Source organism: Martes martes, assembly GCF_963455335.1.
Source record: "Martes martes genome assembly, chromosome: 9".
NCBI lineage: Eukaryota > Metazoa > Chordata > Mammalia > Carnivora > Mustelidae > Martes > Martes martes.
The window spans coordinates 11,395,469-11,414,812 of NC_137896.1; the positions used below are offsets into that span (position 1 = coordinate 11,395,469).

The following is a 19,344-nucleotide window of genomic DNA, read 5'->3' on the forward strand; positions in this document are numbered from 1 at the left end:
GAGCTTCTGTCTCTTTACGTGCAAAAGGGGGATGACTACCTCTCCCACAGGGTGTAGTGAATTTAATGAGACAGCGCTCAGTACACAATGTCTGGTATATGGCTAATGCTCAGTGCATGAGAGCTTTTGGTTCTAGGACAGACAGACATCAAAGAACTTCTAGGAAGAATTTCCTCCACATCCACCTCCTCTACAAGTATAAAGATGCGTTAGAAGTAGATGGGACAGACTACGCTATTATTGAGGGATGAACAGAGGAATAAAATATACAATTCAGATTGGTTTATTCTCCCTCCCAAAATATACTTCCATTTGTTGTTGGGTTTTTTTTTTCCTTGAGTTTTATTGAAAGTTATCTCTACACCCTACACGGGGCTCAAACTCACAACCCTAAGATCAAGAGTCGTACACTTCCCCCGAGCCAGCCAGGCACCTCCCATTTGGTACCTTCTTTATGTGAAAGTTAATTAGCAAGAGGAGCCTTGGCTGATTCACGGGGATGCTTAGGAAATAACTCCCCATACCACCCCCACCCCCTGACCTTATGTTCTTTTTTTAATGTACAAATGACACAGACTTTACATTAAAAAATTTTTTTTTTTTACAAATCGGGAGAAGAGACCAAACCAGGATGACTTCCCACAAGGAAGGTGAGGGCTGCCCCACAAACTTCAGGCCAACACAGCTACTTCCTCCGCTTGTACCTACGAAGAAAATCCGCAGAGTAAAGAAAGACCAACTCTCAAAACCAGAAAGAGGAAGGAGGTGCTTTCCCAAGGTCCAATCCCAGACAGGCATAGCCTCCGGCCCTCCAAAATGGCTAACGTTACCTGGATTTAGACTTGAAGTTTCCTCCTCGTCTCTGGTGGGGCAAGCCCAACTGTTTCCTTTCTTCAAAGGAGGGGCTGCAAGTAAGCAGATGAGATGCTGAAATGAAGCTGGACAGACAGACATGTCACTGTCGCCCCCACCCCGCTCCCACAGGAAGCAGCAGCATCACTGAAGCACCATTTGCAGGGTGTGAGGTTCTAAGCCTGGTGCTTCTACCCGACAATACGGGATTGTGGAAGTCAGGGCCCAGCTTTAAAGCGACAGTGGAAGCTTCGTCTATCCCCAACCCAACCCCAGCCCAAGGGATACTGGGGGGGCGGGGAGGGTAACACATTCCTAAGAGCAAACCAGGATCCTCTGCCTTTCTAGCTCTCCTGAGAGAAAGGTCTATTTCTGAACCAGAAATGTTCACCTCCAAGAGAGGAGGGCCTTAATACTTTTCTCCTGTTCTCACCCTGGGATCCCGAGATGATCTTAGCTGGGGGTTGGGGATGGGTGGGGGTGGTTCAGACAGGAACCCTTAAAACTATATATTCTAAAGCTACAAGTATATGGGAACTGGGGAGCAAAGGAGGAGGAAGAAGGTATATAGCTTTGCTCAAAATACAAAGAGCCCCAGGATGACTTAAAACCCTACCCAGCTCGATACTGTTTCAGGGCCTTCTTGCTCGTGTTGGTAAGTTCTTCATCAAATACAGATTTCTTCACCTGCTTGTGTTTCTTGGCTGTGCACAGGAAGAAGGGGTTAGAATTGCCCTCTTTGGCCCAAGCTCCTAAATACTATCCTTAAGCCCAGGGTAACAGTTCCGAGTTCAGTGGATGCGCCGGCCAGATGATTTACTGACATGAAAACAAGACACTGGATCCCAGAAGAAAACAGATGAAGAACCGAGAAGTGGCAGGTGTGACAAACCACTCCAAAGGATGGCTGCAGAGTCCCAAAGTGAAAAGAACCATTGAAATGTGAAATGAGCTGAAGACTGACTTCACTAATTTTTTTCCCCGACCTGCTTCTCTACGGAGCAGGACGTAAGGACTTAGGCTCAAGTCAGAAAGGCCTGGGTTCAGTCCTAGCTCTCCCCACTAACCATGGGGTCACTTCACCACTTGGAAACCCAAAAGTAACTCTACATACTGGTATACACATTACTCAGAAAATATGGGCTCTTATTATCCCTCCAATTTTCTCCCTGACCAGAAGCACAAGTTTCAGGGAGAACATTCCTCCCAGCTCCTGTGGGCTCTCCTCCCCATCTGCCTACCAGGGCCTCTTGCTGGCTCCTCCTCAGGCATTGCTCGGGCCCTCTTGGCCCTGCGATTCCTCTTAGCCAGCCGCTCAGCAAACATCTGTGCCTTGAGGATTTCAAACTGGGACCTTTCCTCTGCCTAGAAAGAAGGACGACGTGATTACAGAACAGACCACGAAGTGCTGACCCATGCCACTGGACAGGCACCCAGCTGCTTACTGTCATCTCCCCCTTTTTCTTGGCATCCTTCATAAACTTCTTCCTCTTCTTCTTTCCTCTTAAGGCCAAGTCAAACTCCTGCAGAGCCTTGGCAACTAGGATGAGGAGAGAGTATGAGATTCCAGGTACCGTTTTACATCATTTTTTAAAAGCAGTACACGTATTTTAAATTGGTACATAAGAGTTCAAAATGAGAAACAGCCAGTCACATCCTCTGCTGGTGGTTACCTCTCCATCTCACTACCATGCTTGTTCCGCTCTCTCTCCATTAATCCACTTGAGGCATTCGTTATCATGTTGTGAAAGATGGTATGGTTCATTTATACTCCCACACCTTCCCGCCATATGGTTGTTGTAACTATGTTTAACACAGAAATTTAACATGCATGCACCCTAACTTTTTGTCCCATCAGATATAGGCAGTATTTCTTAAACTGCTGGTACAATCTCTTTGGAGGGTAACTTTGCAATCCCTAACAAAATAATAAATGCACATATCTTCCGGCCTACAATTTCACTTTTGGGAATTTATCTTGCAAATCAAATGCACGTGCTTAATTGTGAAAGGGTGTTTGTACAGTTAACTCACTACATGGTTAGAATAGCAAAAGATTACAAACAATTTCAATGTCCCTCAAGAGGGGATTAATTAAATAACTTATAATCTACCCACATGATGGAAGACCAAGCAGCCATTTAAAAAAAAAAGCAGCTACGTATGTGCTTGTATAAAATATAAGCTATAAAATTAACTTGAAAAAAGGTGTAGAAAAATGTGAATCTGTGTGATAAAAAGGGGGTTGAGGAGGGCAGGGAATACATACAAATATCTTCCTGACCTACTCTTTAAATATTGTGGCAAAATAGATACAACATAAAATTTGCCATTTTATCCTTTTTCTTTTTTTTTTAGTATTTATTTATTTGAGAGGGAGGGAGAGCAGGGAGAGGGGCAGAGGGAGAGAGAGTCTTAAGCAGACTCTGCGGAGCACGGAGCCCTGTGAGGAGCTCAAACTCACAACCGTGAGATCATGACCTGAGCTAAAACTGAAGGTGGATACAACCTGACTGTGCCGCGCAAGCGCCCTTACCCATTCTTAAGTACACAATTCGGTGGCATTCATTATGTGCACAGTATTGCACAGCCATCACTGTGACCTGTTTCTGTGACTTTTTCATCATTACTAATACATCTGTAACCACTCATGACTCCCTCCCCACAAGCCCTGGTAGTCGCTATTCTACTTTCTGCATCTCTGGATTTACCTCCTATGAGGAGGAACCATAACTATCTGTCCTTCTGCGTCTGATTAATCTCACTTTGGTTCACCTTGCGACGTGCACCCACTCCATTATGGCTACACCGCACTCCACGGGATGGGCGCACATCTGTGTGACTGTCGGTCTGCCGACACACATAGGTCGCTTCTACCCCTTGGCTACCGTGACCAGTGCTGCTGTGGACCCCAGCACACAGTGTGCCTCTGAGTCCCTGTTCTTGGTTCTTCTGGGAACAGACCTAGCAGTGGCCTTGCTGAGTTCTAGAATTCCATGGTCGGCTTTGTGAGGGACCTCGCCAACATACTTTTCTCCTTCTTCCTCTCTTCCTTGGTCTGGAACCAGCTCCTCTCAGGCTCGTGGTTCGATGCCTCCTTCCCCTTCTCCAGGAGCCGCTTTGCTGTGTTGATCTGTGGAGACAGCACAAGGATGGCTGCCGCGACAGTGCTATCTGGTAAGATGTGACTTGGCAGCTGCAGGAGGGCACTCGTGTGGCCGACCCCGTGTTTCGGCGGGGCATGATGGGCAGAGGCTACCGCAGCCCACTTCCCACCCAGGCCCTGCGGGTCCCCACCCTGCATGCAGCCCCACCTGGGCTTCCGACTGCTGTAGCTCTTTCTCCTCGGCCTCGAGCTGTAGAACTGCATACACGTCCTTCTCCATCTTCTCAATCTTGTCCCGGAATTTGAGGATGACATCTCAAGGGAGAGAACAACAAAAAATTTTAAATAAGCATAAATACTATGTAACTGATGAAAATAACACAGATGTGTGTTTAGTGACAACAGAAAATTGGGGGTTTTTATGGGTGACTTCTCTGCTTCACAACAAGCCCCCATCCAGTCCCCAAAGAGCCTGCTGCTCTTGGAATAAATTTCAAACTCCTACGCGTGTCCTCTGCCCACCTCTCGGAGTTTCAGCCTCCACCCTTGTCACCGTGCCCTGGGCCCTCTGGCTCTTCCTTCACTGACTCACACATCACGTCTGCTCCTGCCTCCAAGGTTTTGCCCTGTTTTCTCTGCTTGGCACACTGTCCGCAGACCACTCACGGCTGCCTCATTCTTATCTGGGACTCAGCTCAAATGCCATCTGTTCAGAGGCCTTTCCTAAACAGCTTTCGAAAGCAGCATCTCTCCTCCTGTCATTCTGGATCACATCTACTCTCATTATTTATTGTTTTTTTCCCACAGAGTATCAGCTCTTTTGCTTCCTGCTATATCCCTAATACCTAGGATAGAATCAACAGCACCAGGCACTTGGTAGTACTCAATAATTGCTAGCTGATGGAATGAATTAAGTGACAATGAAAAGAATGGAAGAAAAAAAGACACGTATGAATGGAATAAAGGTCTCAAAGGACATGTGCCTAAATGTAACAGTGGCGAGCTCTTCCACAAGCAATCACGTTTTGGCTTTTATTTACTAATTTCTGATACTGAATATATATTATTTTTATAAATTAAAAAAAATAATGTGACCCTACTGATGAGAAGGAAATGAATGAAAGACATCTAGAACAAGTCGGTGCTGACCTCTTTCCCCCACCAAAAGGAAGGGAGGCGGTGATTAATAGGGCTTTTGCCCCAAGGAGCCTTCTCTTCCCAAAGGTTGGAAAATAACCTATGAGTGGGGCACTCGAGGCCTAAGTCTGTCATCATGCCCTTTCACACAGAGAGAGACACAGGCAAGGGGAGACCGGCACAGGGGCACTCAGCAAGGAAGTAGCAGGAATGGAGTTCAAATCTGGCTCCTGACTACTCTCACCTCTTACTCCCTCTCTGGCTCTGTCCCAGAGTCTGATCTAGGACCTACCCTGCCCACCCCAACCGCCCTGAGCTGCTGCAGTGGTGCCTCACCTTGAGGAAGTATCCGCGCCTTCACGGGGGCCTTGGCGGCTTTTACAATCTCCTTCAGCATCTTCCGCTCCTCTTCTCCCACCAGAGACACTGAGCGCCCAGCCCGGCCAGCCCGCGCTGTTCGCCCCACCCGGTGGACGTAATGCTTGATAGTGTTGGGCATTGTGAAGTTAATTACCTGGAAAGTAGGTCAAAGTCAGGTCAAAGTCAGACCTGGAAGTTGGAGACAGACAGGACACAAGGAGGCAAAAAGACTCCCACCAAAGGTTCAAGGAAGACGGGCTGCTCACCGTTTTAACCCCCTCAATGTCAAGTCCACGGGCTGCCACATCTGTGGCCACAAGGATGTCAATCTGTTCGTCCTTAAAGCGCCTAGAAATAGCCACAATCAGATGTTCACCTGGATACTCAACCCCAGAAAAGCTCCACAAGAGGCTGAGCCAGCAGAGAGAACACAAATCCTTTTGGATTTAAGCAGGAGAGTACAGATCGTCACAGTGATAATCTAAATGAGATCCTAAATGTCAGACCATCTGATACTCACACAACACCTAAAACATCTTGTAACGCAGAACAAACATAATTTGGTTTGTACCACCTTAAGCCCCAACTCTTACAAATTTAAAAGTTCCGGAACCACAGAGCTAGACTGCAGGAAGGAGCATATGCACATGTCTCAGGCTTCAAAGCAGCCTTTCTTTAAAAAAATAACCTTTCAGCTGCCTATGACAAATGCAGATAAGTGAATAATTCTAAAGGGTCCCTCCGGGCCTACGAGCATGACTCCATTCTCCGAGAATTAAACAAAAACAAACACATGGAAAACACAGGACATGGCAAAGTACTTGCTCAAGAAATGGTAGCTGGCTTTGATAACAAATCTCGTCCTAACAGACCCACTGCTCTGGAAAAGCTACAGAGAACAGGACATGTGCTGTGTTTCCCAAGTCAGAATTTCCTGCTGTGGCCCCACTCAGCAGCTCCAACACTCGAGCCCTGGGGCATTGGTGTCGGTTTCTGTGAGACTGCAAGGAATTCTCAATGTTACCTAAGACATAACCTTACAGCAGCTGGACAAGTTATCTTTAAAGTGGGGGACCGTACCATCTGCAACCCCTGAAAGCGCTCTAACATAACCTCCGGGTGGTATTTCCCTCTCTCAGTGAGGAGAGCCCTCGCTGAAGGATGGGAGGGAGCCTCAGCCCCCCGAACTTTACCGGAGGGCCTCCAGCCGCTGCGTCTGTGAGAGGTTGCCGTGGAGCTCGCCCACCTGCAGCCCCATGAGCCCCAGAAGGATGTGCATGCGGTGGGCCTGCTTCTTGGTCTGGGTGAAGAGCATCACATGGTCAGTGAAGGTCCTTGTCAGCAGAGCTGGGGGGGCAGGGGGGAGAGCAGAGTGAGCCGGAAGCCACCTGATACATATCCCATATCCCCTCCATGCCTGTGAAGCGGCGGCTTGGCTGGCACGGGGGGAGACAGGCAAGCTCCCTGCGTCGTGAGGCTCATGTTCCAGGGCACAGAAGAGAAGCCGATTCCCAGCTCCCAAGGGTGACAACGGCTGTGAGACAGTGAAGGGAAGCTGGGGAGCCAGCTTTAGGGCTGGCCTCTCTAAAGAGGTGATGTTAGGCTGAATGACAGGGCAGCCTCCTTCATGAGATTTGGGGGGAAGATTCCAGGCAGGACAAGGAGCAAATGTGACAGCCCCGAGGTGGGACAAGCTTGGTGGGTTTCAGAGAACGGAGGCGGGAGAGTATGGCTGGACACCCAGGCTGAGGACTACAGGCAGGCAGGGGCGGGGTCCTAGAGGGCTGTATGGGACTCACGAGGGAGTGTGGACTGTGGTCTGAGAGCAATGGGAGACACCCGGCGGTTGTAAACAGGGAGGTAACATGAGTGAATGTTCACTTGTAAATGATCATTTTCAACGATCTGCAGTGTGGAAAACGCATCAGCAAGGGGCAAGACTGGGAGTAGGAGCCAAATCCAAGGCCACTGCAATAATTAGGCAAGGAAGGTAGCAGCTTGAACCAAGAGCCAGAGAGGCAGTTGTGAGGGAAGTGGCTGGGTGTTCTGTAGGACCTAAGGAGGACTGGCCAGTGGGAGGGAGGTGAGGTGACAGAAGAAAGGGAGGAAGGACCCATGGCCAAAGTGGCAGAACACACTAAGGACAGTACCACACGACAGGTCAGGGGAGCCCCTCAGAGGAGGTGCCAGGCAACACCCAGACGCTTCAGGGTGCCACCCCAGCAGACAAGGGAGTCCAGCTCCCCCTGCCCAGTCCCTCCCTGGGCTTTTACCTGCCACGATGGCTTCCCGGTCCCCTTCCCGATTCGGCCGGATCCGGATGAACTCCTGCCGCAGGAAGGGGGCCACATCCGTGTTGCTGTTTACAAATATTCGGACAGGATTCTTCAGGGAAACAGAAGCCAGATCTTTTACCTGCCCAGCACAAACACAGGGATGCTCACTTGCCTGCCAGGAGGTGGGGGTAGGGAGTGGGGGTGCAGGCAAGCCATGCTTGCCCCAGCCAACCCCCTGCAGCACAACCTGCGTCCCCTGCATTCACCCCACCAAGCAGAATTCCTGGGGCCCACCTCGTCCGTCATGGTGGCCGAGAAGAGCATGGTCTGGCGGTGGTGGGAACACATCCGGATAATTTCCTTCATCTGTTCCTCAAAGTACTCATCCAGCATCCTGAAGAGCAGGGACAAGGAATCAAGAGGAAGGGACGAGCTCGCGTCTGTCCCAGCGATGGACAGAAAACATCAGCCAAGCTGACGTGCCGATGTTGTAACTGGTTATGTGTATTTACTTCTGTATTAATATTGTTAGTTTACCCTTTCACCAAGATTCATCAAGCACTAGCATCTGGCCACATCTGCTTTATCTTTCTTATTTTTTCTTTTTGCTGAAATATACATAAATAAGTAGCAGACATCACTACACCTTACCCCGTCTCGGCACACGTTCCCTAAGAAAGGACCTTCGCCAATATGACCATCATGTCATTATCACACCCCAAACATTTGAGTGTTTGAATAATACCTGAAACAGTCCAAATTCAGATATCCTTCACTGTCCCAGAAATGTCATTTTATAGCTATCTTTTCATTTTTTTGGATTCAGGATACCGAAGTTTCTATCTTGCGCTGGTTATCCTGTTTCCTTAGTCTCCCTTAATCTACAGAAGTCTCCTCAAGCTTTTTCACATTCTGTCTTTGTCTGTTCATTTCCCAGTGACTGGATTCAGTAACTCATCAAGGCAAGAATGTGCAGGGGTGCGGCTGTGCACTTCCCTCTCCACCGGGAGACACAGACCATCCGTTTGTCCCAGTACCACTGAGGTGAGTTTGACCACATGACTGAAGAGGTATCAGCCAGTTCTCTTTGCTGTAAAGGACCCTTCTTCTCTCTGTAGATAATACTAATCAGTAGGATTACTGACTCCCAATTTGCTCAGCTGACTCAGTCCTTCACAATATTTCTTTCCCCAGTTCAGGCTCCAAGCAGGCATCCCGTACCACATTCAGCTGTCATAGTCCTTGATCTCCCTAACAGGAAACACCCACAGCCTTTCTTAGTCTTCCAAGACCTTAACACTTTTTTAAGACTACAGTTCCCTTCCCCTTTAATACCTCAATCCCAGATCACATTCCCTTTGCTCAGAAAGATCTCCTTGACTTCCCTCGTGACTCAAGCATGGTTCATTTGCTCTGGGGGAATCAATCAGTTATTCAACAAACCCTTACTGAGCATCTGCTAGATACTAGACACAACCCTGGGCACCGAGCAGCAAGCGGCACAAAGCCAGCCCTTCACAAATATGTCCCAGGAGAGAGGAGGGTCACAAGCACCATAGGGGCATTCAGGTGACAATGTAGGAGGTTGGAGAGGCACAGCACCTCAGAGAACGGAAAGCAGGAACTGTTGTAGACAGTAGCCAGCAAAGGCCCTTTGGGTGAGTGACAACTGGAACAGAAACGAGAAGGTACAGGTCATTCCGAGCTGAGAAGACAGCAAGAGCAGAAGTCCCAAGTGGGGCTGTGCTAACAGGACTTCCCCATGCATTCTCCATGGGTGGGAGATGAGGACACAAGCGTGAGGCGAAGAATTCTGGCCCAAACCACTGGGAGGACGGAGCTGTCATGCACACAGATGGGCCTATTAGGTCAGAAGCCCAGACCTCTTTAGCTCGGAGAATAAACCTGAATGCGCTTTGGGCTTGTGGCCTCCTTCCCCTGCCCCCACTTTGATCACGAGTCCAGTTCACGGAGGTTTATTCTGTTTGGTCAAGAAGGAAAGGGGTGAGCAGATGGGACCCGTATGAGAGAAGAGGGAGCGAGGGAGCCCCTCCCAAAGGGACAGAGGCCGTCTGTTGAGTCCTCCCCGTGCGCTGGCACTCTACTGGGTTGCTCCCGGAATCCTCAACACCAGGAGCGGGGGGATTGTTCTTATGCCTCTCTTACAAACAAGAAGAGATTTGCTCTAGAACCTAAGTAACAGGGGCACCTGCCTGGCTCAGCTGGTGGGGCATGCTACTCTTGACGCCAGGGCTGTGAGTTGGAGTCCCATGTTGAGTATGGGGATTAGTTAAAAAATCTCTAGGGGCGCCTGGGTGGCTCAGTGGGTTAAAGCCTCTGCCTTCGGCTCAGGTCATGATCCCGGGCCACATCGGGCTCTCTACTCAGTGGGGAGCCTGCTACCCACCCCCCACCCCCGGCCCCGCCTGCCTCTCTGCCTACTTGTGATCTCTCTCTCTCTATCAAATAAATAAATAATATCTTTTAAAAATAAATAAGTAAATAAATACTTTTTAAAAATATCTAAAAAAAAAAAGACAAAAATCTAAATAATATTTCCAAATCTCAGGAAATGGCTGAGCCAGAATTTAATCTACCCTCCTTCTTAACCATCACATCACAGAGAAAGAGAAAGCAGGATAATCCAGACTAATGACGAACGGATGTCCAAACGTGAGCGGCGGAACTGGCGCTGCACACGCAGCCTTGGCAAGATCCATGAAAAACAGTGCACGGGCGGGTTCTCTTGTGGGTGTGGCCCCCGGGACCCCGGAGCACTCGGGGCCCCACCAACTCAGGTGTACCTGTCAGCCTCATCCAGGATGAGCACCTCAATACTGCTCAGGTGGAAGGAAGGGCAGTTGTGCAGGTGGTCGATGAGCCGGCCCGGGGTGGCGATGAGGATGTCGGGCGCCGCCCTCAGAGCTGCTTCCTGAGACTTCACGTCCAGGCCTCCTGCAGAGGAAGAGCCCCGCCGGGTGGCCGAGTCAGTCCAAGGTTCAACAGTATGGACCAGCCCCTGCCACCTGCCACCTGCCACGTCCCATTCAGATGCAGGGGAAACCGCTGAAAACAAGACTGACAAAGGCCCCGCCTGGGTGGATTTTACGAGATGTTGGGAGAGACAAATTGTCTCAATACAATTGTGCTAAGTGTGAAAAAAGGTAAAGGCAAGAAGGCACTTCAGAGCAGAAGGATTCAAACACCCAAGGACGGACAGAAGTAGCTGCAAAAGCAAATCATGTCTCCATCACCTTCGCCTTCCCACTGCATAGCGAGGGTTCCATGAAGGCTGGAGAACAGTACCACAGAACATCGTCAGAAAGATTCTGCCCCACGTGTTTGATTCTTTATTCATGCAAAGCAGAAATTACATTCTAAATGTGTTCAATACCAAGAAAGGTTTTTTTGCCCTGAATTTTGCAGTCTCATTTTTTTTTTAAAGATTTTATTTATTTGATAGACAGAGATCACAAGTAGGCAGGGAGGCAGGCAGAGAGAGAGAAAGAAGCAGGCTCCCCGCTGAGCAGAGAGCCCGATGCGGGACTCGATCCCAGGACCCTGGGATCATGACCCGAGCCGAAAGCAGAGGCTTTAACCCACTGAGCCACCCAGGTGCCCCTGCAGTTTCATTTTTTTAAGGTTGGTTAAATGTCAGTGAAACACTCTCCCCTCCCCGAACTCTGTACTCTGGAAACACCTCATCCGGTTTTTCAAGCGGGTTTAATCATAGGAAGGCCTTCCTGGTACCCATCATCTTCCGACGGCGGGGCACACCCACCCTCCACCGCCCCACAGGCTCTCAGGGGCCGCCAGACACTCACCCACGGCCAGGCAGGTGGTGATGCTGCAGAACTGAGCCAGCTGCTTGGTGACGGAGTGCACCTGGATGCCCAATTCTCGGGTGGGAACCAGAACAAGCACGCGTGTGACAGGAGCCTGGCGGGGTTTGTAGATCAGCCGCTCCAAGACAGGCAGGGCGAAAGCAGCAGTCTTACCTGGAGGAGAAGGCAGCAGAACACAGAGAGATGAGCTTCACTCCCTTCAAGGTTCAGGTTTTCACTTGAGCCCAGAAGACCTACGTATCCGCTCAGGGGAAAATAAAGCAATATTTTCACAAACCTTTTTTCTGGTTTTAAGACTACAGGGTCCATGCAAAAAAATCTGAGAAGTATAAAATAATATAAAAATAATAAAAATCACCCACAGTCCAGCCAACCAAAGATAAACATTAACCTAATGGAATCTAGATTATCAATATTTTTCTTAATGGACAGAAATATAAAAATTGAAAACTTAATGCAGTAACATTATATATTCTGTTCAGTAATCCCCTTTTTTTTTAATAGATTTTATTTATTTATTTGACAGAGATCACAAGTAGGTAGAGAGGCAGGCAGAGAGAGGGTGGGGGAAGCAGGCTCCCTGCTGAGCAGAGAGTCCGATGTGGGGCTCGATCCCAAGACCCTGAGATCATGACCTGAGCCGAAGGCAGAGGCTTTAACCCACTGAGCCACCCAGGCGCCCCACTAATCCCTTTTCAAAAAAAGCAAAACAGGGGCACCTGGCTGGCTCAGGTGGTAGAGCATCCAGCTCTCGATCTTGGGGTTATATGAGTTTGAGCTCCACGCTGGGTGTAGAGATCACTTAAAAAACAAAAACAAAAACTGCATTTCCTGTTTCTTTAAATACTCTTTACGTTTAAATGGTTATATAGTATTCTTTCATGTGACTAGTTCTACTCTATAATTAACCGTACTGATATAAAACACCATGATGAAAGTCTGTTTCATAACGTCTTTACTCCTACTGCAGCACCTGGGTGGCTCAGCTGGTTGGGCATTTAACTCTTGATTTCAGATCCGATATGATCTCAGGGTCATGGGATACAACTTTGCATTGGTCTCTGCTCTCAGAGGGGAGTCTCCTTGAGGATTCTGTCTCTCCCTTTCCCTCTCCCCTGCTCTGCTTAAATTTTTAAAAGTCTTTATGCTTATCATGGCAGCAACAAGAGATCATATCATAGAGACACCCTAATAGGATAGTTACAGGTCACAGATTTCAGGGGGTCTCATGAAGGCCACCTTTATTTATACATAATCCCCAGTCATAGGAGTAAAGATTTTATGAAAACAATGTTAATCATAACATTGATATTAGCGCAGTTTATTACAGGATAGAAACAGTTATATAATAGGATACTATACAACCATTTTTTAAAAATAAAGAGTACTTAAAGAAATAGAAAAACATATGTTGAGATTTAAGGGAAATTAATACGAATATATGGTGTTATCGCATTATAATTTATGTTTGAGTATTTAGCAAAGTGGCACTTGGGTAAATCAACCTAGACCCCTGCTGTAGGTTGAATATCCTCCTCCTGCATCCTCCTCTCCCTACCCCCCAAGTCACTGTCCTTTTTACCTGTCCCAGTGGCTGCACAGGCACAGATATCCTTCCCCAACAGACCCACAGGTATGCATGCCTTCTGGATTGGGGTGGGCTGCTTGAAGCCCATGGCTGTAATGGCCTGCAGCAAAAGACGGGGTCAGACAGGATGGGGAGGAGGAGTCTCAGCATGAAACAAACAAGGCACGTTTCCACACAGGTGGTGATTGCTTCAGTTCCTCCCAGTCATTCATTCTACAAACATTCATCGAGTACCGACTACGTGGGAGATCTGTCCGAGGCACTGAGATACAGCAGTAAACCAAAGAAATAAAGACTCTGCCCTTGGTAATCTTACAATCTGGTAGGAAAAAAAGACCAAAAACCATCACATCCTATATGGAAAAACCACAGCAGTCAAGGGGGTTGGGGACAAGTATGATTTCCAGGAGGGTCAGGGAAAGTCTCACTGAGCAGAGGATACAGAGTAGAACCCTGAAAGAGGTGAGGAGCACCCCAACCAGATTAGTGGAAAAACCTTCCAGGCAGAGGGACTGGTAAGTGCAAAGGCCCTGAGGAAGAAAACGCCTAACCTGTTTGAGGGCCAAGGAGGAGGCCAAGATGGCCAGAGCAGAATGAGTGCTAGGAGACATCACCAGAGGAGACCAGAAAGGGCAAGGCCTTATAGGCCAAGATGGAACTTTTTTTTTTAAGATTTTATTTATTTATTTGACAGAGAGAGAGACACAGTGAGAGAGGGAACACAAGCAGGGGGAGTGGGAGAGGGAGAAGCAGGCTTCCCGCCGAGCAGGGAGCCTGATATGGGGCTCGATCCCAGGACCCTAGGATCATGACCTGGGCTGAAGGCAGATGCTCAACGACTGAGCCTCCCAGGCATCCCAGATGGAACTTTTTAAGAGGGTTGCCTGGCAAGTGTGTGGACAACAGAATTTAGGGAGGCAAAGAGCCCAGTTTAGGGCAGAGCCTACTTAAGGAGTGACTACAATAATCCCGTGGTTGCCAAGAGAAACCATTACCTTCAGAAGAGGGCGGGAAAGGTTCATGTCCTGGAATGAGAGGTTTTCATCATACTGAGATGCATCTTCAAAAAATCCTCCTGTTTCCTACACCAGGGAGTCAAAAAGACAGAACGAGAATTCAGCAAAACGTGCCCAAGGAAACGAACTGGCCTTAAAATCCTGTCAGGCTGCAAAGCTCAGCTGCACGCTGTTGTCCACGCTCGTGCTCACCTGTCCTTTCTTCTTCTTCTTCCGCTCCTTTACTTTGAGCGTATCTATGGAGAAAAACAGAGCTGGCCATCAGCGCTCGTACTTACTGAGCATTTACAGTCTGCTAGCCGCTGTCCTAAGTACTTTCTGTGGACGCCTCACTGAAACCACACGACAGCCTGAGGGAGCTGTCATTAGCCTCGTTTGACAGTGAGGACACCGTGCGGCAAGCTCGCCAGAGACCAGGCTAACCCACTGCACTCTATGATCACGCCTGCGCACTCAATTCTGCCAGAAATATTTACGGAGCACCCACTGCGTGGCTGGGCCCATCTGAGGTGGGACGTAGGGGATCTAACACCCCAAATAAGTCTGACTCTTAGAGGTGCCAGCCCCTATGTGGGGCTGGGGAGGAGGAAGAGGAAACGGTCTGTTGGCAAAGGACAACAACCCTAACAAAACCCCAAGAAAAAAGAGAAGCTAGAGGAGTTCAACAGGGAGATCTTAAGTGTGACTGGATAGAAGAACATAGGAAATCCTACAGAGGAAAGGCAAACCCTTTCCCATTTCCTGTCCCCGTTCCTGACAGCGCGGCCGTCGCGCCTGCCTGCTTTGGTGAGGATGTTCTCATCCGCTGACGAGTAATCGGTCTCCGAGTCTTCATCTGCTGGCCCTTCCTCATCTCTCCCTTCAGGGTCTTCCTGCTCCTCCGGTTCCGAGCCCTCCTTTGCTTCTTTCTCCTTCTCTGACTTCCCAGACTTGGCTTCTTTATCCTGCAAAAAATATCACAGTAAAGTAAGGCGACCGCAAACTTCAGGAAATCCAGAACTTCTGAAAAGTAACACCATGCCCTCCAGCCTGCGCGGGACGCTCTGCGGACTCAGTGATTCTTACCGACAGACACACAGAGAAGCGTGTCTGCGCCGCCGCACTCCCAACTCTGGCTTAAAGGAAAATGGTGGGGTCGTGTGGAGAGGGCCAAGCTCAGGGCTTTACACAGAGCAGTACCTGCTTTGCTTTCTCACCTCTGTTTTCCTTTTCTTGCGAACTTTCTCAATCTTCTCATCTAATGTAGTGGCTGCCCTCTGCAGATGAAAATTAGATGGATAAGAAGCATATACACGGGAAAGAGACAGAGCAAGGCTTCTGCGAGGGTTGGGTCTCCAGTGTTAATATAGAAGGGGCCTGTCTGTCCTTGGACAGGTGAATCAATCTGCAGATTATCCACGACAACAACAGAACAACATAAATAAATAGTCAAGTGCGAAGCATCTTTACCTGGAGCTAAGAAGAACATCCACATTTTAGAAGGTGTTTACTATTTAGAAGAAAAGAATTGCCAAGAGATGTCCCATTTCTATCTGAATGCTACTTAGAAAAACCTTTCCCCATGCCAATCAGACAGAATTTAGCCTGGCAATTAAATGCCGAAATCAAAGCAAACTCCAGTAATGCTGGATGCTGCTGTAACTTTTACAAAGGGTAGGCAATGCCAGGCCTCCCTTACAGACGCTCAAAGCACCCTGAACTGCCACGGCATACACCACAACCACAATTACCTGTGTGATTATTTGTTCACTTATCTTCTACCTGCTGGACTGTAAGCTTCACAAGACTAAGTCTTTAATTACATGGGGTCTATATGCCAGGACCTGGGAACAAACATCGTATCTGTAAAGTGAACCTAGAGTGAACTTTCCTCAGAACATGGAACGGAGGAACAAACATCTCATAATTAATTTGAAAAAGGACAGTTTCTCTGGCATTCTCTGAAAAAAAAAAAAACTGAAAGGGAAAAAAGTCAGAAAGAAATCCTGTCCAGGTGACCATGAAGAGGCTATGCTAGTTTATTTGAATCAGAACACCAGCCGAGTCTGGAGTAAAGTATTTTTCTTTGAGGCCCATGAAATGGAAAATAATGTTGATGCATCTTCTAGCTCGCTCAGCAGACTCAAAGGAAAACACGGGATCTTGGCAAATAAGCAGACGATGGTGACATTTGTGGCAGCTTTGGCTATTCTGTGTGGGAAACAGGGACCTAAACAGTGACATCACCCGGCAAGTGACAGAATGACAGTATCTGTGGGGCTGACCAAAACGCTACTGCCAAGGGTACATGCTAGACTGCTTTTTGTTACAAACTTATGTAACAAAGTTTTCTCTCTAGTATTTAAAACAAGGAGGAAACACCCAAAAAAAGAGACCATTTTAACATAGATAATGCCCACTTTTTTCTAAGTCAAGCAATTTGTATGTAATATTTGGTATTCTTAAACCATTAGACTGGTATTACCAGATTTCCTCTAAAACCTTTTTTTCTCCCACATTTTAATGTGTATAATATCAGGAAGGGTCTCCCTTAATATATATACTAAAGTTAATCTGAGTTCGCCATGCCCTCCTTCAGGAAAAAAGCCATCATGGACCTCTTCTAATGAAGGAAATAAGATACTTCTGATACTTTAAAATATCATCTGTAGGTCAATTAATGTGTTTGTAACTGGTCCGTAATGAATCTATGCTGCAACTTCTTATACTTTGGTTTGAATCAAGACTGGGCGTTATTTGTGACTGCTTCTCCCCACTCCATCAAAACGACACCTCGTATTTCCAAGAGTTCCAGCATATGCTGAATGTAAGCAGATGGCAAAAGGCAGTGCCGTTACATCCCGAAACCTACTGTCCAACCCTAAGTCCACAGCCTGGAACTGCCTATCACTGTCTGTTCTCACCTTCTTCTTGAGCTGACTCATGACATCAGCCATGGCCCAGCTGCCATCGTATGCCCCCTCTTTCTCAGTGAAAACGAAGTCAGGGTTGAAATCGGCACTGCGGTTCTTCTGCAAGGCTTTCTGCTTTCTGCCCAGCACGATGGGCCCCTGGGAAGAGGGAGAAGCAGGATGACTACGAGCTGAGATTGAAAGAACACAGAACAGGAATCTACAATTGTCATGGGAGATTTTAACACGGCTCTCTCAGTAACTGACAGATTAAGAAGACAAAGTGGAAAATCTGAAAAGCACAATCAACAAGCTTCAGTCCTGTGAACACACAGACAATGCTGCACGTGCTACTAGAGAGTGCGCCTTCTAGACAAACATGGAGTAGGTGCTGAAATTGATCACATTGTTTCAGAGAATCATCACACAGACTCTTTTCTCTTTCAGCAATTCAATGAAGTTAGAAACCAATGACAAAAACCCATACATCTAAAAACTGGAAAGGAAGGAAGACTGGCTGAATTATGGCTTCTGAGAACTAGAAAATGCTACACTGACCTTTTTTTCCTCATTTGAGTTAAACAGTCTCATAAGAACTCTCACCCTAAAGTTTATTATTATTAATCATTACATATATATTGTTTCTCAGGTACTTATTTGAACTATTGATAGCCATACAGCACTTCATATTTTGACTTTGGCATTATCATTTGTCATATTTGCTCCAGTCCTTTTTTTTTAAGATTTTATTTATTTGGGGCACCTGGGTGGCTCAGTGGGTTAAAGCCTCTGCCTTCGGCTTGGGTCATGATCCCAGGTCATGATCCCAGAGAGCCCACATCGGGCTCTCTGCTTGGCGGGGAGCCTGCTTCCCTTCCTCTCTCTCTGCCTGCCTCTCTGCCTACTTGTGATCTCTGTCTGTCAAATAAATAAATAAAAATCTTTGAAAAAAATTTTTATTTATTTACTTGAGAGAGAGAGAGTATGAGAAGGGAATGAGAGGGGAGAGGGTCAGCGGGAGAAGCAGACTCCATGCCGAGCAGGGAACCCAATGCGGGACTCGATCCTGGGACTCCAGGATCGTGACCTGAGCTAAAGGCAGTCGCTTAACCAACTGAGCCACCCAGGTGCCCTGCTCCAGTCCTTTTTAATGATAGTTTTCCATTCAAGAAATGAAAAGATCAGTCTAGCTACTAAGTAGTGAATGGGGTGGGGTGGGAGGAGGAGCAAGAAAAAGAGCTGGAGACCAGGTTCCTTAGGATGCTGGGTGTCCGGGCACAAGGTGGCAGTGGCCTGGGCTAGGGTGGGCTAGGAGAAAGGGGGAGAAGTTAGAGCTGAGCTAGCCTGAACGAAACTGGAGGACAGTAAGAAAGAAGCTGTCAAGGATGGCACTTAGGTTTCTGGCTCTAGACCGAGCAGGTTGGGAAGGGAGGGAGACCCGAGTTCAGCTTTGGTGAAGCTGAATTCGTGGAGGCCACGGGACACCAGGGTGGAGGTGTGTATCGGCAGATGAGGCCACAGTGGGGCAAACACCCGGGTTGGATCTCTGTAGGGTGAGCACCTTCTTCATGACACTGTTCCTCTTGTAATTGCCATACTGCTTAATGTCTGTAAGCCTCACACCCAGCATAAGCTTCAGAAGAGTGGTGTCCTTGACCATCTTGTTCACTGCTATGTCCCGAACGCTGATCACTAGGTGTAGCCTACAGATACCTCCACGTCAATAAATACTGGCTTAATGAACGAAGCCCTGATGAGGAACCACTGGCTTCGCCCCTGGATCTCTATCACATAGAGCCTGGATTTAACATCAGTGAATGGGGACTGGGTTCGCCAAGACAACACGGCGCGTTGCCCGCACAGGCGCAGAGGTGAGGGAAAACGAGTGGCGACCAAACCGAGGAAGATCTTAGGTTCTCCTTCCAGGGACACTTGACGGCTTGGCGGGAGGATGCTGAGGAGCAGCTAGGGGCAGGAGACCGAGGAATCACGGAGAACGGAAGCAGCCACGGAAATCCGACTGCACCCGCCGCGCCCCCAACCCCGATCGGCTCATACCTCCTCCTCCTCGTCCCCGGAGTCAGACTCAGGCTCCCCCGGCACCTCGTCATCTTCACCTATGGTCCCGATTAAACCCAGCTCCTCAAGCATGCTGCCGCAGCACCACTTCCGCAAACCAGCTCGCACGCAGGCCGGCCCTTACTTTCCGTCGGCCTCCTCGTCGTCACTGCGCATGTGCTGACATCACTTCCGCTTGGGGGAAGGCCCTGCGA

The 19,344-nt window shown here is 48.2% G+C and overlaps 1 protein-coding gene across 1 annotated transcript; it reads right to left on the reverse strand.

Annotated features, from left to right (window-relative positions):
- Positions 1–268: 268 nt before the first annotated feature.
- Positions 269–19,317, reverse strand: DDX27 (DEAD-box helicase 27). Its single transcript, XM_080812816.1, has 21 exons — positions 19,130–19,317; positions 17,084–17,230; positions 15,377–15,436; positions 14,959–15,124; positions 14,373–14,416; positions 14,160–14,246; positions 13,159–13,264; positions 11,556–11,729; positions 10,536–10,686; positions 8,026–8,125; positions 7,729–7,870; positions 6,649–6,802; positions 5,722–5,803; positions 5,432–5,609; positions 4,167–4,273; positions 3,883–3,985; positions 2,298–2,392; positions 2,094–2,217; positions 1,469–1,556; positions 831–905; positions 269–704 (listed from the first exon to the last, which is right to left on the reverse strand). Exons 1-21 carry the CDS (start codon positions 19,220–19,222, stop codon positions 686–688), a joined length of 2,295 nt encoding a protein of 764 aa, XP_080668942.1. The 5' UTR covers positions 19,223–19,317; the 3' UTR covers positions 269–685.
- Between the last annotated feature and the right edge of the window lie 27 nt (positions 19,318–19,344).